The following is a 21,941-nucleotide window of genomic DNA, read 5'->3' on the forward strand; positions in this document are numbered from 1 at the left end:
TTTCCCTAGAATTTATTATACCAGCAGAACTGACTGCACCAGTTTGATCCCCCAAGAATGCAACGCAGGATACAGAAGCCTGTTTCATCCATAACACTTTGAAAAGTAAATGAGGTCTTAAATGGGAAACGATCTACTGTGACAGAATCAGCCTCTCCCCATGTACTTCTTGTCTACCATGAAAAATAAGATCTTAATTCAACAGAACTGAAACGTCACTAGAGGAACTATGTGCTCTCATATAGTTTGGAAGCTGAGAACTTAAGGAAGGCTTCAACCTGGCACACTGAAAGCTGGGATGGCAGGGAGTTAATCCACTTTAATCAATCAGTTTCTGAATGGCATGTGTGCCTGGCACAGAATAATGACGTCTTTGATCTTTGTTTTGTGGAATGTGTGTTCGTGTTCCAGTTCAGATTATCTGCAGGATCTTAACACCATCAACACATCTATTAATACAGTTTTTTTTGTTTTGTTTTTACACCCTTTGCACACAGCACTGGTTTTGAATAGGCCATAGCACCTTACTCAAATCTCAAGATTATTACGGTGGTGATTTTTTAAATTTTTTTTTTAAAGCTGTTTTAATTTATTTCAATAAGATCAAAGACTGGGTGTATTAAAGGCATTGTATATAAGTTATTGTCCAGGATTGCTCTCATCTTGATTGAATGCTATTTCTCATTCTTAACAGCCACCACACCTCTTTCTGCAGATGATATATTTAGCATGCATCAAAGAGGTGAGCAATGGGCAGTCACAAAAGAGCACGCATTTGGTAGCTTTCGCTGTACAGATTCACATGAAAGTGCAAACAGACATCTTTTGCTCTGCACTGCGTCCTCGTGTAAAAAGGTACTTTCGACACTTTGTGGAAATCAGCTATGAATATCAGATTCTACACTGCAGTAGTAGCTAATGGTTGTCAGAGATCTATGCTTATCAGCAGACCAAGATCAAATACAACTGAAGGAGATTAAACAGTTGGTATTATGTGACACACTCTCTCTTAAATAATTTAACACAGACAGAGGGATACACTTCCCAGGCTCCAGATGCAATTAGAGCAATCTGGAGAAAACAGGAGGATAGTGGCCTCAGAGGGCTAATAACCTGTCTTTGGTAATGTAAATGGTAAGCAATGGTCACTGAGGGGCATACTCATTTAAACATGAAAAACCACTTTTTTTCCTTGATACCGGACTGTCAGCAGCTGAATCTAGTACGGTCTGGCCTCTGATGACACCTGCACTTGTAAGAGAAGTCTCATTTGAGAGAAATGCAATAGTTGTTTCCCCTCAGTGAAAGATCTGTGTCATTTTTAGAATATTTCCTTCTTGTTTCATATCTCGCCTCTGGCCAGCTATGACAACTTGTTCCTGGAGACACATGATTGATTATGCACTTGAGGGAAATTTCCCCCTTCTTTAAGCAGACAAATAACTGCTAAGAAATAAAGAGCCCGCAAGCATGAGAACCCATGCTTCTATTCCTGTTCATCTCAACCGAATGAGGCCTGCCTTACCTGTACCGTGAGGACTGGCATGCCAGTCTAAAAACAATCACCCTGTTATAAGTAGCCTCACCACCAATACTGGCAAAAGAAATTGTGAGGGATCTATAAATGTTGACCCATAAAACACTCTAATTTCCCTATCTTAGGAAGGTAAGAGTCCAGCTGGATGATACAAAAGGTCCATCTATTCCAGTATCCTGTTCTCAAAGAGACCAGGCAGATGCCTACGACAAGCCTGCAAGCAGGACCCAAACACAAAAGCACTTGGCCCTCTTGTGAATACCAGCAACTGATATTTATGCTGCCTCAGACAATGAAGGTACTACATAGCCATTGGGACTTGTAGTCAGTAATAGCCCTCTCTTCCATGTACAGGAGCCTGAGAACCAGTGGCCTCTCCTGAATGAGGTGGGGCTGTGATTGGGCAGAGGCATCTTCTGAGAAGATTTTTGGGAGCTACAGAGAGCAGGAGGTGTTCCTTCTACCAACTTCATTCCGTACGCGGTTCTTAGGATCCAACCCCATATTAGCTACTTCTTTCTTATGTAGGCAACAACCCCAAATGACTTCAGCCTCACACAATGTGATATCCCATGCACGTTTACCCAGAAATAAATTACACTGAATTTAATAGGACTCACTCCCAAATAAGACCAGCTTTTATGTTTGGCCTTCACTCCTGAGCAGGCAATGACCGAGTCACCACTGCTGTTCTTACTTGTAAAGTTTATTTGGGGATGAGGATTACTAACCTCTGCCCCTTGTTTTCAAATTGTTTCTTAATTAAAAACCCTATGTTTTCCTTAATTTATTCAAATTCGAACAACACACAGGCCTTGAACATTAAAGCCTTACATTTCTGTTGTGGTCAATGACTTGAGGAGGACAAATAAAACTTTTTAAAGGTTCCATATTTTGTATCATATTCCCTTTCCAATCAGAAAAGAAGCCGATCTTCCAGGCACTTTCACCTTACATTATAACAATGTTCAGGCTCAAAGCTCAGCAATATAAAGAAGGAAAAAAGACAAGAGAAGAAAAAAAGACTGTACTTTCAAAATCTCACAAGGATCTTTCCCGCATACAGTGGACCAATGGAATGCTAGTGTAACCCAAATGGGCAACAGTCTTTCCACTGCAATCTTAAAAAAGAAAAACCAGAAGCGGGGGTGGGGGTGGGAAGTGTAAAGAATCTGGCCAGCGTTATGAAGTAGACTTCAGTTTCAGCAAAGAAGTTGAGGTGAGTTACAGCTGCCTGTCGTCACCAGTATATTCCCTCATCCATCACCATTAAGAAAGCGCAGCTGACCTGGAGTTTTCGGAGCCTGTCCTCTTTAAGCTGTTGGGGTTGCGGATGAGTTTGTCTAGCATGTTGACAATCTGTCCAAATTTAGGCCTGTCACTGCGTTCCTTCTGCCAGCAGTCCAACATCAACTGATGGAGAGCAATGGGGCAGTCCATCGGGGGCGGCAGCCGATACCCTTCCTCGATAGCTTTGATAACCTAACAAACAAACAAATGAAAGGCAGCATTTTAAGAGAGCTAAATAACACTTATAAAATGGGGGTAACCTTGAATAAGTTTGGTGTTTTAAAGACGTGCACATTTAATAACAGTAGTATAAAAGCTTCGGTTATTTTTGGACTTCCCAATATTTATTGTTTGCTTTTTCAGAAAACTGTAATTAAGAGTTTGCATTATTAAAATAATGGAGAGCGGAGGCATTTTAAATGTATTACATTTTAAACTTGAGAATGAAGAAAAATGATTGTTATTTGCTTTAGATTTTGTTTCTAAAACTCCTGTCTTATAAGAAGTCATAGCAAATGCCTTCTAAATTAGAAACTAGGGGAGAAAATGAATTCAATGGAGCAATCCTCTAACATGTCTACTCAGTAGAAAGGGTATAATCCCAACCCCGCTTACCTGGGAGTAGGCCCTACTGTATTCAGTAGGACTTTCTTCTGAGTAGACATGATTAGGATTACGTTATAAGTTACATTGAATTTAATGGAGCTTGTTTCCAAGGTTTAGTATTACAGACTAAATAAATGACTAAATATACAGGCAAGTAGATGAGCACATCACACATTAACACTTTTGTTCCTTTACTGACAGCCGATCATTTTGGAAGTAGAACCAAAATGAGATTTCCTGAAGTTGTCAACAATTCCCATATGTCCTAGATACCGACCGGACGGTATTACTGTTTCCCTCAGCTCCACTCCACTTCCAGGAACACCTGGTCCTGTTTTCCCTTCCCTAAATCTGTCTGTCTCCCATGCAATGTGAGAGGGAAATTGCCTGGGGCTGTTCTGCACCCACAAAGGCCAGATGCAAACTGGCCTACTGTGTCACTTGAAAGTGTGTAATTATAAACAGTATCCAACGGGATCCAAAACTTCTCTGTATAAAGGACACCATAAACCCTTCCATACATTTGGCTCATTATCACATACTGCCTGTTTGGCAAACCTATGTAGAATAAGCTCATGCATAATCAAGATCCAGTTCCTCACAGCCTGGTCTACCCAGTTCGCAACCCTTCACCCCGTCACAGTTGGCACTAATGGGCACTCTTGTTGGTAGTCTCTACAGAGAGAAGCAAGGTTAATTGGCCACACACATTGATTCGCACAACCATACAACTGGTTTCACAAGTGTCGGGGTAAGGCACAAAGGCAGGCAACGTGGACTCCTACTTCCATTGCCACTAGGCATTAAGGCAAACAGAGAAGAGTGTCGTCTCCAAGACTACCAACCCTGCCCTATTCAGAACCACAAAATTAATAACTTTCCAAGCCTTATTTGCATTCTAATTGCAAGGAGAAAGATTCCTCCTCACCGCCACTGTGCAGTATTTCTTTATCTATGTGACAATCTGTGTGACGTGAGCTGCATAGCTTCTCATTTGCCTCCACTAGCAAAAGGCGTCATAGCTACATCACTGGCCCAATTAATGTGGCCATTCTTCTTGCTCTCTCATGGGCAAGAGGGCATAAAAAGCATCAGCAAACCTAATTCAACATTGCTCCGAATTCCATTTCGTTACTAAAAGCTCATAATGTTTCCGGAGAACATCTGAAGCTTTGTTTTCATGCTAACTGCTTAGTGCCTTTTTGTTTATTCTGAGCTAAAGCTTGCCTACTCTGAAAAGTGTCAGCTCTATTCCAGATCTTCTACTTGCGATCCTTTAACTCGGGGATGGGGGACCCTCTTGGTGCTATTAGATGCCAATTCCCATCACAGTGACCATTCTGTTTGGGGCTGATGGGAATGCAATAACTTCTGGAGGGTTGTGGCCTCCCCATCTCATCTTTAACTGGAGAGGCGAGCAATTGAGTCTGGGATCTTACACATGCAAACCATGTACTCGGCCGGCGAGCTGTGGGCCCTCCTGAAATATATTCCACATCTGAAGGAAATTAAAAGGAAATCTCTTTTCAGCTTCAATGCCATCCACATGTAAACAATGCTGGAAACTTTTCAGTTATACAAAAGAAGGTGGGTGAGTATTATGCAGCTTCCTGCCTTGAACTAAAGTGTTCAGTGTTTCATATCTCTAGATCGAGGACGGAAGAAATGTTAATCTGCTTATAAATCCTCCTGGTAAAGGTTATATCTCATTTTCACCGGACTGTCGTCCTTTTCTAAAATGTTCTGCTATATATTAGATTCCTCTTCATCTTTTTCTTCAGGACTATTCTACAATAGCAGGAATTTTATTAACTCCCTCTTGGAATGAACTGAAGGAGTCCAGATGGTACAGTTAAAGAGAGTTGCATAATTTACAAGGGGTCATTTACTAAAGCTGCTTTTTAATGTCCCCCAAGGACATATCTTCTATTGTTGTTATTGCTTAAACATTTTGCACAATAATAATAATATCACATGTTCCCAATGAAATTCTTTGTGCAGTCTTAGATTAGCATTATTAGTTCAAAAATATGAATGTAAACCCACACTAGGGTTTGAAATATTTACCCTTAATTGGAAAACCAGTTTTACTGATGTATTCTTAACGGATCCTCAAGTGGGAAATTGTGGTACAGAATCAATATTAACAATTTTCTTTCCACACTAAAATACCTGAAATGCTTTGCAAATGGATAAATGCTTTCCTTTTCTGAGGTTCCATTTGCAAGAGTTTTAACTCATTTCAATGCTTTCACATGGCATGAAGCAAAAGTACAGACAAATGTACACACACACACGACTTGCGACCAAATGTTACTGTGTAGAATACTCTGCTTCAGTGTTTCTCCCAGTCTGTGTGCCCTTTCCCAGGATACCCCATTCCATTCCCTCTCCACAACAGTGTCCCTCTCCACAAACATATTAATTTCCAGTGGGAAAAGTTACACTGAAATGACATCTTTGTAGCAGCTAACCCTTCCCACTAGTATTGACACTAGAAGGTCAAATATTCAATGGCCGGGACCCCAAGAAAGGAGCAGCTCCCTCCCACTCCTGTAGACAGCTCCAGGATAGTTAGATATGGCAAATATATTTCTAATATTTTATTGTCCCACCATCCCAAAAGACTATGGAGAGGTTTGACTTAAAAAAATAAGTGATGCATGCAAATAGTAGATTCTATCCACCTCCACAATGGTGTCCCTCAAAGGCAGTCCCCAAGCTGGGTGGGAGTTGCTCCTAAATGATGCATTGTCATAAATGACTGGGGGCTGTGTATGAATTATGCAACCATGAAAGATGGGCTAATCACATAGGTCTTTGTCTCTCATATTAATTCAGAAGATCACAGTCCTGTCTTTGGAGCAACAATTCTGTCACAGAGGGTGGAAAGACAACTTATTTTACCATACATTTTAATTCAATGGATGGCAAAAGAATACTTACTGCTTTGCAGGAAGACAGAGACTGTAGTGCATCAGCTGATTATATGCATATTATGGGAAACTAGTGTGCTAAAAGGTCATCTGAATCTATCCAGAGTCCTACTGGGTCTGGTAGCATTATTACAGCACTGCATTAAGAGGATCCCACCTCCTATTTCCTTGAATTTTTTACTAAGACCTTACAAATGTTGCTCCCAGAAGCAGTGGGCAGTTGAACTATGAGGAAGAAATACCTAGGCTAGGGAGCTCAAGCCATCAGTTCTTGAGAAAACCATCAGCGACCTGTAATAATTCTGCTGTTTTATTGCTGCCTTTAGCAACGTGTTTATTCCATTGGATGATAACCCCAGCCACATTTTGAGCCATTCAGACTCAGTCCCCAACTGCCTGGGGAAGCATCAAACAAACACAGCCCCCAAATGACATTTTCGGCAGCAATCCCATGCCTAATGAAATGTATTTCAGAGTACACCTGTACAGGAATGCAGTTACTGATATCAGATAGCTAGGTCTAACATTGGAAGTATTTAGATGAAGGTGAATAACACTTACATCTTGATTGGACATATCCCAATAAGGCCTCTCTCCATAGGACATCACTTCCCACATTACAATTCCATAACTCCAGACATCACTAGCTGATGTAAATTTACGATAGGCAATTGCTTCTGGCGCAGTCCACCTGATGGGAATCTTCCCACCCTGCAAATAAATCAACAAAGGCATTTATATAAAAGCAAGCACTTTAGGTTTATGTCAACGTTATACATCATCATTTATCAAAGCAATGGGGTGGTGTTCATGAGAAGATTGAAAAGAAAAATCACTAAAATTACACGTCTATTCAGCCTACAGAGAAAATGAATATTTTCTCTGAACATAGCTCCTCCAAATATCAGTATCTTTAAAATAAATAAAAAATCAAGTTTCTAGTCTTTATGGTTGAACGAATGGTCTTGAAAACATGTGGTGTAGAAAATGCTGAATAGAGTTTTAAGTTGTTTGGGCTTCACAGCTCTTTGCCTTTTCCCACGACAAGCAGAGCAGACTATATTATGGGGGGGGGGAAGCAAGATTGTGCATTAATCTGCATAATCTATACAGGTTGTGGAAATCTGCTTTTTAAATTCAGAATTTAGGTTATCCTGGCACAGATTTATTTATTTTTTAATTGTACGAACCACACACACAAAATTGGTCCAATGCCGTTTCTAACAAAGAAGGGAACGTCATCCATTGGCTTTTTGTCGCAGGTATGGGAACCAGGAAACTGGAATATTATTACCAGCACGTAAGTATTCCACTTCTTAAGGCTAGGATTAATGCAGCTAGGAGTTTATAAAGTATCGGTCACAGGATTATAACTGCATACTTAATATTTAGATACTTGCTATGAATGCAAGAGCTTTGCTAATGTGATCTTGCATGTCTGTTGCTACTGCCAGGCTTGTTTGTCCAGTTCTTCAACATATATGTCTTCAGCTGCAGCCCACACTTATCAGAGAACTCTGGAATCTGTCCATAACTGGTGAACAAATTGTCCAAAGCCATATATCCTCAAGTGCTTTTTGAGCACATCCACTGTGTGCTCCTAAGTAAAACATCTGGGAGCTGCTGTTGTGAAGCATGCCTAATCAAATCATTAGTAATTTAGTAATGGCTTAAAAGTAATACCATCCTCATTATTTGATTTAGCTTCTCTTGAAAGAAAAAAAAAAGATTTCTCCTTTTGTTTATGCTAATGAACAAGGTGTTCTTAATTGAGTTTCAGGTTTTCTGCAGTTCCATTTGCAGAAAGTCATTAAAAACCCCAAAGATTTTGTAGTTTGTTGCTGCGGATCATTTCCCACCCCACCCCCAGTATGCTTTCATAATTTCTATCATAGCTAATGATCTCATATTCCCGCCTTTCTCTCTCTCTCCACCCCCCACCCGTTCTCCAATATATGCCTTCTATGGCATCAATATGGTGCTCCCTTGAAAGCTTGCAAAATTGGCATTCATTCCTCACATGCCACTATCACACAAAACCCCCCAAACATGTCTGATAACTAGTGACCCTTGGGGTGATTTCATGATGCCATACAGGACTTGTCCCTTAAACAACATGGAACTCTGAATTTATATATTAGAAGACCTAGTCTTACTGAACAACACTTGAGGAGGAACAACTGTCATGGCACGGCAACCTTTTAGAATTATTTGAGAGTGTCAACAGATTTGTGCATAGGGCTAATCAAATGAACTTCAATCTTTTCTTCTTCTTTAAAAAACACCCTTATCAAAAGGTCCCGAGTAAATTTTTTCTTATAAATCAGTAACTGTCTAAAGAACAAGGAGATGTAAAGTGTAAATGGTGGTTCCCAAAGATTGAAAGTAAACAATGTAAACAATGGGATCTGTCTTAGATACAGTGCTATTGTTTTATACAGTATGCCCACATCTTACACACATTTAATTTGCACAAATTTAACTATATGTGGGTACGGTGGGGATGCTCTCGTGAGATCTTGCGGGAAGTTGGATTGCCCCATGAGATCTCGTGGGAGCATTCCTACCAGTCCCAGAGGCAGCACAACAAACAGGCTTTGGCTGAGAACCATCAAATTGGGGGTGGCTGAAAAACAGCCTAACACATTGGTGATGATAGCTGCTGCAGGAAATTTTGAGAACACACGTAGATTTCTTGCACTCATGGTTTTCATTGCCTCTGAATGGTGGCCAAGTTACAGCTTCTTTCATTTAAGATAGCAATGAATAAAAGTCCATTTAACCAACAGAACCCTTATGATTGACTTGGCTTTCAATAGTATTAATGGGTGGTTGTTGTTTTTTAAAAAAGAACAATTATAATTTGAGATTCCTTCTGGTTACTCAACCATGGAACTCATCCAAATTGTCCTGAATAGTGATACCAAAACAAGACAATGTACTGTGATGCAAATTATAGATATTTGTTGTAGTTCTGTTGGAAGGGAAAACACTTTACTATATTTGCACTCACCAAATTGAAAGGGAGGCTTTTCAATGCTTTGCCTCCTGCCCTTCTGTTTGAACACAGCTCTCTCGAAATCTGTCTTGGCTCAAAACCCCACTGCCCTTGTTAGTGGGAAATTGCAGGGCTGGACAGCATTAAACACTCACAAGGCAAATTGCACACCCACCCCCACCCCCCAAATTTAATGAACTGCATGTTCATTACAGGGGAAATGTGAGAATTAAACAGCACAAACTGGGTTTCCTAACAATCTCTGCACTTGGGAGAACAGATGGAGAATTGCAGGCATTTAAAGGCAAAACATCTAACAAAAATTACAAATCTACATTATAAACCTTGTACCTCCTTTTATCCTGATGTGTATAAACTTCAAGGATGTTTGTGATCATCAGGATATTGCTTTACAAGCTGCAGTATTTGCCTCATTAGACTTTACATGCTGATGACTAAAACCCATCTAGCAAAGTCAGTAAAACAATGCATATAAAATCTTAATGTTCTACATCTTTAGGCATCAGACATAAATACATCCACATGCGGGATCATGCCACTGATGTCACTGGCACACAAACCCATGTGACTTTCATAAGCTCCCCTTGTTTTTGTAATAAATGGCAATGTGTTTGTCCTTAGTAATGACAAAGAATGCCACAAGGTATGTGTTATTAGCAATGTTAGGTATGCATGCACATATACGTGCACGCACGCGCACACACACACACACACACCAATTCACACACACATACCTCTTTATCTGTCTGTCTATATGTAGATACCTACATGCACTCACCAGGATCAATAGTGATTCATGTAACTTGGTACTTCCTACAGTAACCAGCAGTGTCCCTCCAGGGCTTCTAATAGAGCCCTCTTTTCCAGATGTAACTAGAGATTCCAGGGATACAACCTGAGAGCTTTGGCATGCAATGCATGTCCTCCACCGTATTGGCATACTCAAATCTTTGCAAAAGCAGAAAGAACTTAAAACACAATGGCTGAAATTCTGGCACTAATGTAACCAGAGCCTGTATGTTTCTGTATGTCAGGCATAACTTGCATGCAGGCTTTCTCCAGTGTGGCTGGTTTCTGCAAACCAATAAACCAATCAAGACCTTTTAACTTCCTCTCCAAAGGGGAGTTTCTTCATGTGAGAGAACTACCTTGGAGGTGGTTGTATGGATAGTGATGAAGCTTTATCAGCACATGGGGATTAGGACCATGGTCACCATATCAGCTTTGATAGCTCAGCTGTTTAGAGTATGGTGCTGATAATGCCAAGGTTGCAGGTTCGATCCCTGGATGGGACAGCTGGTTGGACTAGATGATCCTTGGAGTCTCTTCCAACTCTATGATTCTATTATCCATATTCAAAAAAGGCCAGATCAGTATCACAGCATCTGTATCAATGTCCCAGAAGTTATGGATGCAAGGAACATGAAAGGAACCCTCATGTCCCTGACTGGTCCAAGAAGAAGAGTTTGGATTTGATATCCCGCTTCATCACTAACTAAGGCATCTCAAAGAGGCTAACAGTCTCCTTTCCCTTCCTCTTCCACAACAAACACTCTGTGAGGTGAGTGAGGCTGAGAGACTTCAGAGAAGTGTGACTAGCCCAAGGTCACCCAGCAGCTGCATGTGGAGGAACAGGGACACGAACCCGGTTCACCAGATTACGAGTCCACCACTCTTAACCACCACACCACACTGGCTCATTGGAATGTCAGAAGCCCAGGACTATTTTTTACCTAAGGTTAAAGGGACATGAATGGAGGAGTCACACACCGGCTGTCCCAAGTATATGTAGGTTATACAACTTCAGGGCTGTTTTGTGATTACAAATGTCTTTTGCATGTACATTAAATAGTGATGTGAAAATGAGTGATATAGCTAAGAATGGCTTGAAATATTTCGTGCCTTACCCTGGTAGTGTAGGCTGCTTCGGGGTCATCTTCAAGAACACGTGACATGCCAAAGTCAGAAACTTTACAGACCAAGTTGCTGTTCACTAGTATGTTTCGAGCAGCCAGATCCCGATGTACGTAGCTCATGTCAGACAAATACTTCATCCCAGAGCCAATGCCTCGAAGCATTCCTACCAGCTGGATTACGGTAAATCTGCCATCGTTCTTCTGTAATAAATAAATAAGTAAGAAACTGCGTAACATTTGCAGTGAAAACTGCCAAATAATATATCCTACTTTGTCTTTATCTCAGTGTTCCTTAAACATTTTAAGCCTTCCACCCTCCGGATACCTGCTGAACCCAGAACCAACAATCTCCACGTGTTCGGAGTTGGTTGTATCATGGTTGCAAAGTTTGGTGGCTTGGGATAGTATGATCAAACTGGCATTAAACCACAGAAAAAAAGTAACAGCTCTTTCTAATCATTATTCTGCCAAATCACACCATGGAACTTGTTCCAACAGGAGGCAGTGATGGCCAACAATTTGGATGGGTTTAAAAGATGGTCAGACAAATTCAGGGAAGAAAGGGCTATTGATGGCTGTGCTCTACCGCCACAGTTGGAGGCAGCAATGATTCTGAATACCAGATGCTGGAAACCACAGGAGAGGAGAGTGCTAGGATCCTGCTCGCTGGCTTCCCATAGGCATCTGGTTGGTCATTGTAAGAACAGGATGCTGGACTATGGGGCACTGGCCTGATCCAACAGGCTCTTCTCATGTTCTTAGGAGTGTGGTCATTAAGGGTCCAGCAACCTCCGCAAAATGTGGATTTGTGAGGGTTCGCCAATAGTGAGAATTCAAGCTATCCAGCAGCTTGTAAGGGAGGAACCTACCTGAGGAGCCTGTGTCTCCCCAGAGATTTTGTTTCACGCCCCTCTCAGTATCCCATTTGTCAAAGGGGGCCTGCCGTACAGTTTAAGAACCGCGGTCACATCTTTCTAAGAACTGTACCACCACATGACTGCATTCCTTGCCAACTAGCCCTATAATTCACCAGCAAAGCACAGTCCGGTGGCTATTGTACTAGCTTCCTGGGATGTGTGGAATGTTCCAGTTTTAATTAGCCCACCGCACCGTGAGACTTTTTAATGAGCATTTTAATCAAACCTGCTTCTGATTAAACATGGATTATTTAGAGCTTACTATTTTATACTTCACCTCTATGCTGCCTGCCCTCCTACCCCTCCCTGCAGAAAAGCACACTCGTAAGCATCTTACGAGCATAATTCTGTCTCATCTTTAATGATAAGGACATCATAATAAAAATCTTTGGGTTTATTCTATCACAGGCACCTACCCTGAGGAAGGCATCCAAAGAACCATTCTCCATGTACTCAGTTATGATCATGACTGGTTTGCCTAGAAATTTGGGAGGGGAAAAACACAATTCATAGATTCAGACAATTAGGGGAGGAAGACAGCTTTAAAAATAAAAAATTATAATAACGTAACTTCAAAGTTCCAAGCTTCTTCCTCAGCTCGAGTGAGCCAGAAAAGAAATAATGCAAGGCTGACGTGTTCAAGAATTCCAGCCAGAAAATTAACACTTTAGCTGACTCATTGACAAGGTCTTTAACTACGGTACACACCACGGTCTCCAGAGAATTTAAGAATCCATAATTGCTCTCTAAAGAAGAAATGGTGATGCAGTAATAGACCCAAATAGGCCTATTTGCACTTGGAGTAATGTAAAGATAATTGCATCGTTTGCTAGGGAATTTGTATGTCCGTAGGCATTTGGCTGAGAGAATTCAAAGTTATGGTTTGAAGGATGTGGACTGTCAGCTGTAAGCACAGATTCAGGTGTGGCATAAACAGTAATTTCCCTTCTATTTACTTAATCCGTAGCATTTATTTTGCCATGTAAAGACATGCTTTACCCATTTCCTCCGTACTGATGAAGGCAGGGTCAAATTAGTCAATGAACTATGTTGCAGACAACGTACACTTTAACAAAAATGGAGAACTGTAAATTAACGCTGGGTTGCACACAGTTATGTTATTCTAGAGTGATCCTGTCATGGGATGAGGAAGAGATTCTGTGATGGAGTAACCATTACATCCTGCCAGCTTGCTGAGGTGAGGGCGGGTGGTAGGAGCAGAGTTTTATCATGTTGCTTCTCATTGACTACAAAAGGAGAGAAAACTACACCAGCTGAAGGGGTGGCATAGTACTGGGAAATTTGGGGGGCTATGTCAGGGGAAAGGGGGGGCTTTGAATTCGCTAGACCCAGAATGCCCCACTTTGCCCCCACCACCGGCAGGGTATAGATGGTGGCACATCTACGGTGAACTTTCCTTGGGCATGTCAATAAGTTACTGATGGTGCAGGTGTCATCCTGCCTGTAGACCTTTCTTTCCACTGTTGGAGCAGTAGTTATGCCTCTTTCCCAGATACCCTGCTGCCTAAATCCATGATGATTAAATATAATCTATTAATATGTTTAATAACAGCAGCTATTGGCATAGCATCACTTTGCCCTTAAAACACCTTGCAGACATAATGGGTTGGTTTGCACATAACCCCAAACCATGGTTTAGTGCTACATGCATGAGCTAGAATGAACTCAAGTAAAGTCTTGGACTTATACACTCTCCCTCATTTTCCTGCGCAGTGAGGATAAGGACTTCATTAGCATGTGCTTTCAGTGTCCAAGAATCCTGGCTACTTGTTACAAACAAAATAGAGATGATAGTTTAAAACAAACTTGGGCTGGTTTAATAATCCAGCTTTATGATTCATGGTTGAATCTGACTTATTTAAAAACTGGCTAGGGTTTGTTTTAAACCACAGTGGTATGAAACAGCCCGCCAGGATTCCTTGAAATAAAAAACATAAGCCAGCAAAGTCCTTCTTCTGGAAAGAGAAGCGGGAAGGAGGAGCTGTTAGCCCAAGGCCTAGCTGAGGCCCATTCCACAGTTTAGTGTTACATTACTTATAAACTAACCCATTTCACATAACTAACTGTCCTCAAAGGGAATTGCTTCTTTCAAGTTCGAATGTGTGAGCATTCCTAATGATTGCCTAAGATCCACAATTCTCAAAGACTAAGATAGGGCTTGTTAGCCAGGCACAAGAACTCATGGGAGAGAGTAGCTAATTTTTCTAAACCTCTTCCAGTCTAAATTTTGTTTCATAACATGCCACGAATGGATCAGGAGGTGAGGCTTTCACGTATACTCTTATTTGGGTAAACAGAATGTGTTTGTGTGTGGAAAGATCTGGAGTAAAAGAAAACATATTTTAACAGAACAACAAAAAAATCAATCTGCTCAAACATTTGCTTAGGAAAATTGCGGGTCTGTGAAATATTTTCACACGGAATAGCTCCTATAATTGTATCTACATTAGCACATTTTTCACTCAGCAGGTTACCTCCACTTGCAATTCTACTAGGAGCTCCTATTTCAGAAATAACTTTTTCTGATTAGAAAACAGTATGCTAAGGCATATTAATAGCCTGTACCTCTTTCACTTTTCCATTTTTATTTAGGGACAGCTGGCCTGAGGCCAGCCTCTCCACAGAACCTGTATGTTCATGATTCCCTTGCTACTTCAGCTAGTGCCAAAACAGTCCTGTCCCTCATCTTATTCCACGTTTACGTATGCAAGCCAGTCTTTACGTTAAAGTGAAATGGAAATCAGGCATCTGCAGCCCTAACTATCTTATTTGCATGAGTCAAAGTTGTTCCCCCCCCCCCCCCGTGCACATGCACAAAAATCCAGGGCAGCTGTATCAATATGAGCTTAGAAATTCTGGCCGGGAATACAAATACTTAAAGGCAAAGACTGAGGAAAACCACCCTCTTGATATATGAACATTCACCCCTCCCAATATTCATCAGTGAGTAAGGAACCCACTTAGATCCAATCTGCATATTTCCCCATGTCATTTACACTTTGCAACTGTGACTTAGAGTCACTTGACAGAACAAATACATCTAAATAGGTTTTAATTAACCTTCTGCAATCAAAAGGTACTTTGTCAATTTAAAGAAATAAGAGACACTCTTCATTTGAATATATTAATGCACAACTCCATTAGTTATTGAACCTAGGCAATGCAGTGTTGAAGGGGTGACAAAGAGGTCTAGATGGAGTCAAAGCACTGTCTTATCCCTCTTGGACTGCGATTTTGCAGCCAGCATATGCTAAACCCTGTGTGGAACTGAGTAATTGGAGGGATCCACTGTTTAATGGAATTTGATTGCACACTTTGGAAAGGACTAAACAACTTTCTTATTTAAAGTATGATGTATTGGATTCAGTGGCGGACCTGTTTGATTTTGGTACCATTGTCTTGTGACTGCAAAAGTAACCATACAATATGAACAAATGTAGCCATAGACTTTTCTCCATGGAGTTTAATTGGGGTAGCTTGTCATCATGAAGTTGATTATTAATAGCACTTGACTTGCCACTAATAGTGCATTCATACTAGTCTCTTTCCTCATCTCTCTCTCTCACACACAAACACGCACCCACACATCTGCCCCAACAATCGATCTTGTGTTGCAATTTCAGAAACTTTAAATGTAGCCATTTTTCACCAACGCTCCGTAAACATACAGGGGAAAATTGAGATAAATGTCTACTTAAGAAACTCGGTTTGCCAAATGGTGATGGCTTGGAGGTGTCTACGATGGTTTGTAGCAAAAGCATGAACTACAGGGAGCCAGGCAATAGAAGACACTTGGTTTGGTCTCCCACCTTCTGCTGGGAATTTAAAATCATTTTAATGCAGTGACAAGTACATTATGCAAATAGTATGCACTCATTTATAACTGTTACAGCTGTACCAGCTTGGGGGGGGGGGTTTAAAAGCCTCAGTGGGATTTCAATACAAAGATTCCCTTGTTGATTCTCTGTTTTACCAAGGTGGTATGAAAATCAATGTCTATAGCAAACACACGGTGGCCTAAAAAGAAACCTCTTTTTGAAGGAAATATACCTGTAACATGTATGCTTTTAAGAACATTTTGATTTGATGTAGTATAGTGCTCTACTTAATATCCAAATAAGATAGCCAGTTAACCAAAAAAAACCCCACAATTCCAAGTATGTGTATTTTCAGCAATTACAGAAACAAGCCCTGGTCACAACTTGTAGAATATAGTTCAAAAAAACACAGTGCTATCAATTCATTACCATGATTTTAACCAATTAATTATCAGGCTTTAACCATTTAATCAATTTCTGAAATGTATATATTTGTACAAATTAAAGCATCTCATTTAAAGGGCTTAGGTTCCTCAATGAAGTTGAAGATCTAATTTTTAAAAGCAGAGTCACAACTCCTTGGCCCTTTCATCAAGGCTAAACTTGATGAAGTAGTTGAAGTAGTTAAATGGGCTATGCTGCCTTTATTTGCGCATGTGAATAGCTCAGCTGGATAGAGTGTGGTGTTGCTGATAACACCTAGGTTGCAGGTTTGATCCCCGTATGGGACAGCTGCATATTCCTGCATTGCTGGGGATTGAACCAGATGATCTTTAGGATCTCTTCCAACTCTAAAATTCTATGGTTCCACGGTTTCCAAGAAAATTTGATAAAATTTCTATCAACAGCTCCCTCCACTGACAGCCTTCCGTGTCCCCAAACCACATGATTCCTCAGTGCCTTTCAGATAATGCATTACTTTCTCAGTGAGGAAAGGGAGGTTCACACATCCCAGACTCATACCAGGATTTCCTTAGAAAGGGGGGGGGGAACACCTTAAGAAACAATGAAAACCCATTGTTATTAGTTCCATGCTGCAGGCAGTTCACTGGCACTTTGAGACTGGTATGTTTAATTTGTGATTCCTGAGGCAACACAAGCTGACAGAGCTAAGGTGTTTGTTCTTCTGCAGTAATTTTTGAACATACCAGCTTCTCAATACTGGCAGAATCAAGGGAGGCGCTGTCATGGGAAGAACAAGCTGGCCTCCAAGGGAAGAAGGTTCAGATCCAGGGGATTGGTGGTGGGATGACCACGAGTGGTGAGAGGGAAAAGAGGGAGCAGACTGGGGCGGGGGGAGGCATTGGAAGCTGAAGAGGTAACAGTGTTTAGTGAGCAGAAAGAGATGGTGGCAAAAGACAGCCCAGAAGCAGAGGCTAGAGAGGAGAGGGGGCAAGAAGAAGAGATGAAGCAGGCTGCAGAAGAATCCAGGGAGTCTCCTTCTCCTGCTGCGAGAAGCTTCCTTCCATGCCTGGTCTCCCAGAACATGCAGGAAAATGAAGGGGGTGGACAAATGAGAGACAAGAAGATGAAGCCTTGGGCTGCTAAGGAAGGAACAGGAGAGGAGCCTTAGAGAGCAGTGGGAAGGCGGGGACCTTCAGTTCTCGTGACTACCTCATTGGGGCATGACCTACTGGGAAGAGCTGTTGGGATCACTAGGCCTGCATTGTTTTGGTTTCTTTGAATAAAGAGTTAACTTCACTAACCCCAGGTATTTTACTGCTAACCTACTCCTGTCTCCGGCTCCTGAAAGGCATGCTGCTTGCTCACAGTATCAATCACAGAGCTACATTTTCACAAAGCCCAGATATAGCTGGGATACGCTACAAGTTTTGTGTGTTTGTGAGTTCCCAAATATTTTGCTCAAGCAAGGACAATTAAAAACAACAATAAATGGACAAAAGTCCTGCCCTACAACCAGCGACTGCAATCCTAACAAAAATAGGACCTGAAATATAAACAGATACTGGCCATGTTTTGAAGCTATATTCAGTGATCTATCTGGATCAGAGCCACCTCAAACAGTGAGGGCCTCTCCAGCATACTTTTACTTGAGTCTACAAGCTTCACAGGTGCATTCCAGTTCTGGCTTGAAAATCTTGACTGTGGGATTTTGCTCTCTTCTGGCTTAGACTGGCGTTCATTGGTACAGTGACTGCTAATCGTCTTTAAAAGGGAGAGAAGAGAGGAGGGGAATATATTCTTGACCAGGTGTTGCTTGAAATAGAAGCAACGGCACCAAAGACGAAAATCAGAAAGAGCACACAAACATGCCTCTTGCTAAGGACAGGGTTATTTTCTTTTGAAAGGCCTGCTCCCTACATCTGTGCCTAAAGACTTAAAGCATAAAAGCTCGCAGGTTTATTGTGCTTGGTCTCTTATGAAATATTTTAGGTGCCTTGATTACCATCTGCTTTCCCTTCATCCGACTGAAAGTCACTGCAATCCTAAAAAAAAGAGATGACTTTCAGAAGTACCCACCTGGCATACCAATAAAAAGAGGTGGAAAAAAACTCACTTCAAACCAAAGCATCCTTCCATCACATTCCTCCTTACCCCTTAAAACTGTGTAGTATTACATTTCCTTGTAAAACTATGCACAACTTGCTCAAAGATAGGGTATCGGCTGCAACCATAAAACCATTTATAGCTGACAAGAAGATTAATGACAAGTGCTACACTGATTTCCTCCTATTAGCTATCGGTGGATCTGTTCCATCTGTCATTTCAAAGCAGGAATGGCAAAAGCTCTGTGCTGATTTAATTTCATAGTGACTTCCAAACTGTCCTGGTCAAAGACATGATCACACATTTGGCAACAGGTTGTGTCCTACTTACATTTCGTAACCACCCCTTCCAAGTGGATGATGTTGGGATGGTCAAATTGTCCCATGATACTGGCCTCACTCAAGAAGTCCCTTCTTTGTTTGTCTGTGTATCCAGCTTTCAGTGTCTTGATAGCAACACAGATCTCCCTCTTTCCCGGCACCTTCAAACGGCCACTGCAAACTTCACCAAATTCACCTGCAGAGAAGGGAGACCCAAAGGCCAACCATGAAAGACCTGATGGCAACTAAGTCACTGTGTGATTTTAACTCCATGATGTTTTAACTGATGCCATAGAGATTCTAGAAGATTCTGTGAATGTTTGCTAGCCTTCAGTTTTGGTTATTCGTATGTGTAATACACTTTCCAATCTCCTTTGGGATTTTCTTTTTGCTTGGCTTACTTATTTTAGTCTTTTTGTGAGGGGGAATACAATATGACTATGATGAACAACAGCAAAACAGTTGTTTTATTCAATTAAATTAATTCACTAAAGAATGTTTACCTTGTTGAGAAGGTAAACAACTTTACTCAAAAGTCTTTGTAAGCTATCTTGAAGACTGAAAATGTAGAAAGGTGGGATAGAAAACTGCCAAATAAAGATTGAAATAAAACAATTTCCAGGAAATTAAAACCACAGTAAACCTTCCATCATTATGAATTTATTACAGTGGTACTTCTGGATGTGAACGGGACCTGTTCCAGAGCCCCGTTCGCATCCTGAAGAAAATGCAACCCGCGTCTGCACGTGTCGTGATTCGCCGCGCCTGTGCATGAACATGACACCATTTTGAGCATCTGCACATGCGCGAGCAGCGAAACCCAGAAGTAACGTGTTCCATTACTTCTGGGTCGCCGCGGAGCGCAACCCGAAAACACGAAACCCGAAGCTACTTCAACCTGAGGTATGACTGCAGTGTCTGACATGGTCATGACTTGAGCTTACCGACACCAATGACTTTTTCAATCTTTATGCAGGAAGCATCAATTTCTTTCGCAAATTCTCGCACAGCTTGGTTGGGGTCCTCATATGTAAAGGGATCAACATACGTTCTAACACCTGCAACACAAAGATGCCTTGTCTAGTTATGTAATCCATGTACGAATGAAGGATCATTAGTATATATCCTCAGTGGGCAGTCAAAAGGCTGGGTGACAAAAGAAATACACACCCACAAAAATTCAGTCATGTGCTTTAATATGCAGAGATGAGTCTTCTCTATACAGTCAAATAGATAATCAGGCTTTGCCTGGGAATGAATTGATCTGGTACCTGAACTATATTAAAGGCCAGCCTACCACAAAAATAAATAAATTTAGGATAAAAGGGCAAAGTGCTGATCATTTTGTACAACGGAGGAAGGTTTTACACATTAACAACATACTCTTAGGTAAGTGGGTTTTGGATTAGATTGTAAATTGTGTGAATAGCACCACAGCATTGGTAAACCAGCAAGCAACTGGGTTTTTGAGCAAGTATATTTTGAGCAGCAACACAGCTTTTTGGTGACAGCATGAAAAACAAACGAGCAGCATATTGGTAGAGATACATAGCTGTTCATGCCCCAGATCTGTACGCGAACCGGAACTTTTCAATCTGTTTCAGTTCCCCACACTGAACCTCAAACTGTAACTTCAATTGACAGCACAACCCTAAACACATCTACTCAGGAATAAGTCCCACTGAGATCAAGCCCACTCCATATTATCCAGTCTCCAAATAAATCCTGCAACGCTATAAAAAAGCAAGTAATGTGGAAGTATGACATCATGTCTCCCAACCCACTGAATATTCCTCAAGTAAAGAGGCTCTTTTTTGCTCGTTAGGTATGTTTAGGCACTACGTTGATCACATACAATTAAGCGCTGCTTTTACAAGGGGCTGCTTGTGTGAGATGTGAGTCTACCCTTTGGAAAAGGCTACCAACTACGAAGCCACATAACCAATGCAGCTTGTGAACCGGGACACAAATTCTCAGCTTTGGAGAAAGCAAGCTGCAAAGTCACATCTAAGGAAATGTCATTTCTTATTTTCTAAGCTTCAGAACACACACAGGACATGCTTTCTGAACCAGATCGGAAAACCAAGCATCAATGTTTTTTACCTTGATTCAAATGTTTCTCCTCATCTGCTTCTTGCTTGGCCTTACTATACTTGCTCCGTCTGTTGGAATGAAAAAAGAGCAAATCAAAATAAATATCTTACTTAGTGGTGAACTCAAGTGTCTTCTGGGCCTGCCAAGACCTGAATCACTGCGCCTGCCAAAACAAGTTCTCTGTGCTACCATAGTTGATGACTTAACACAGCCCCGCCTGCATTACAAGAGTTGTCAGGTTGCTTATATTGCATTAATTGTTGCCATCAAAGAAAAGATCCTTGCATCTGAGGAAAAGGGATTTTTGTATGTGCATCTTGCTTCAAAACGTAAATCTTCATCATCATCTGTGGTCAGTTTTGAAAAGGTTAAATAAATTCAATGTGAGCAAACAATTGAAAAGTGTGTGTGAATGACGAGATTCGTATGTAAAAATAGAAAGAAGTCTTCTGGCACCTTAAATCTGAAACTATTTAGTATGTCACAAACTTTCATAGTCCATTCCAGCAGCATTATCCTGAACTGCAGGTACATATACACACAGGTCACAAGGAAATGAAATATAGAAAAATGCAGCATATGTGGAATCAACAGATTCTCAAGTAGATTCTAGCTCATATTTCAATGTGAACAGCCACATATACCTGATAAAACTATTTTAATTCTACACATGTGAACATTAATCCTACAGATTAATATTAAGACTATACATATAACAATACATGAAAGGCTCATAATATTTGCAACCTTAGCTGCTGTTGTTTTTTTAAAGCCCTTTGATAAACAAAGATCTAAGGGAATCTAATAAAAGAAGTGCTTTGGTAAAGGAAAGATTTTCACATGGTAAAGAACATTTACAAAGTTCAGCTGGTCCCTGCATCTCTCTAGGTTCTCAGGATCTCAGGGTCAGAACAGGAAAATTCCGAAAGCACAAGTACTATTTAGCAATTATAATTCAA

The 21,941-nt window shown here is 41.0% G+C and overlaps 1 protein-coding gene across 2 annotated transcripts in view; it reads right to left on the reverse strand.

The window, feature by feature from the left end:
- The window catches only part of EPHA4 (EPH receptor A4), a 155,898-nt gene that overhangs the window by 10,302 nt on the left and 123,655 nt on the right, over positions 1 to 21,941 (reverse strand). For both annotated transcript variants that reach the window (XM_083506371.1, XM_083506372.1), the window contains exons 9-15: positions 20,992 to 21,050; positions 19,833 to 19,946; positions 18,899 to 19,084; positions 12,638 to 12,699; positions 11,296 to 11,505; positions 6,931 to 7,080; positions 2,826 to 3,019 (exon numbers count right to left, since the gene is read on the reverse strand). In XM_083506371.1, coding sequence (XP_083362497.1) covers positions 2,826 to 3,019; positions 6,931 to 7,080; positions 11,296 to 11,505; positions 12,638 to 12,699; positions 18,899 to 19,084; positions 19,833 to 19,946; positions 20,992 to 21,050 — 975 coding nt within the window. The remainder of the gene's footprint in view (positions 1 to 2,825; positions 3,020 to 6,930; positions 7,081 to 11,295; positions 11,506 to 12,637; positions 12,700 to 18,898; positions 19,085 to 19,832; positions 19,947 to 20,991; positions 21,051 to 21,941) is intronic.

The sequence above is a fragment of the Podarcis liolepis genome (assembly GCF_965112155.1).
Source record: "Podarcis liolepis genome assembly, chromosome: 5".
Classification (NCBI taxonomy): domain Eukaryota; kingdom Metazoa; phylum Chordata; class Lepidosauria; order Squamata; family Lacertidae; genus Podarcis; species Podarcis liolepis.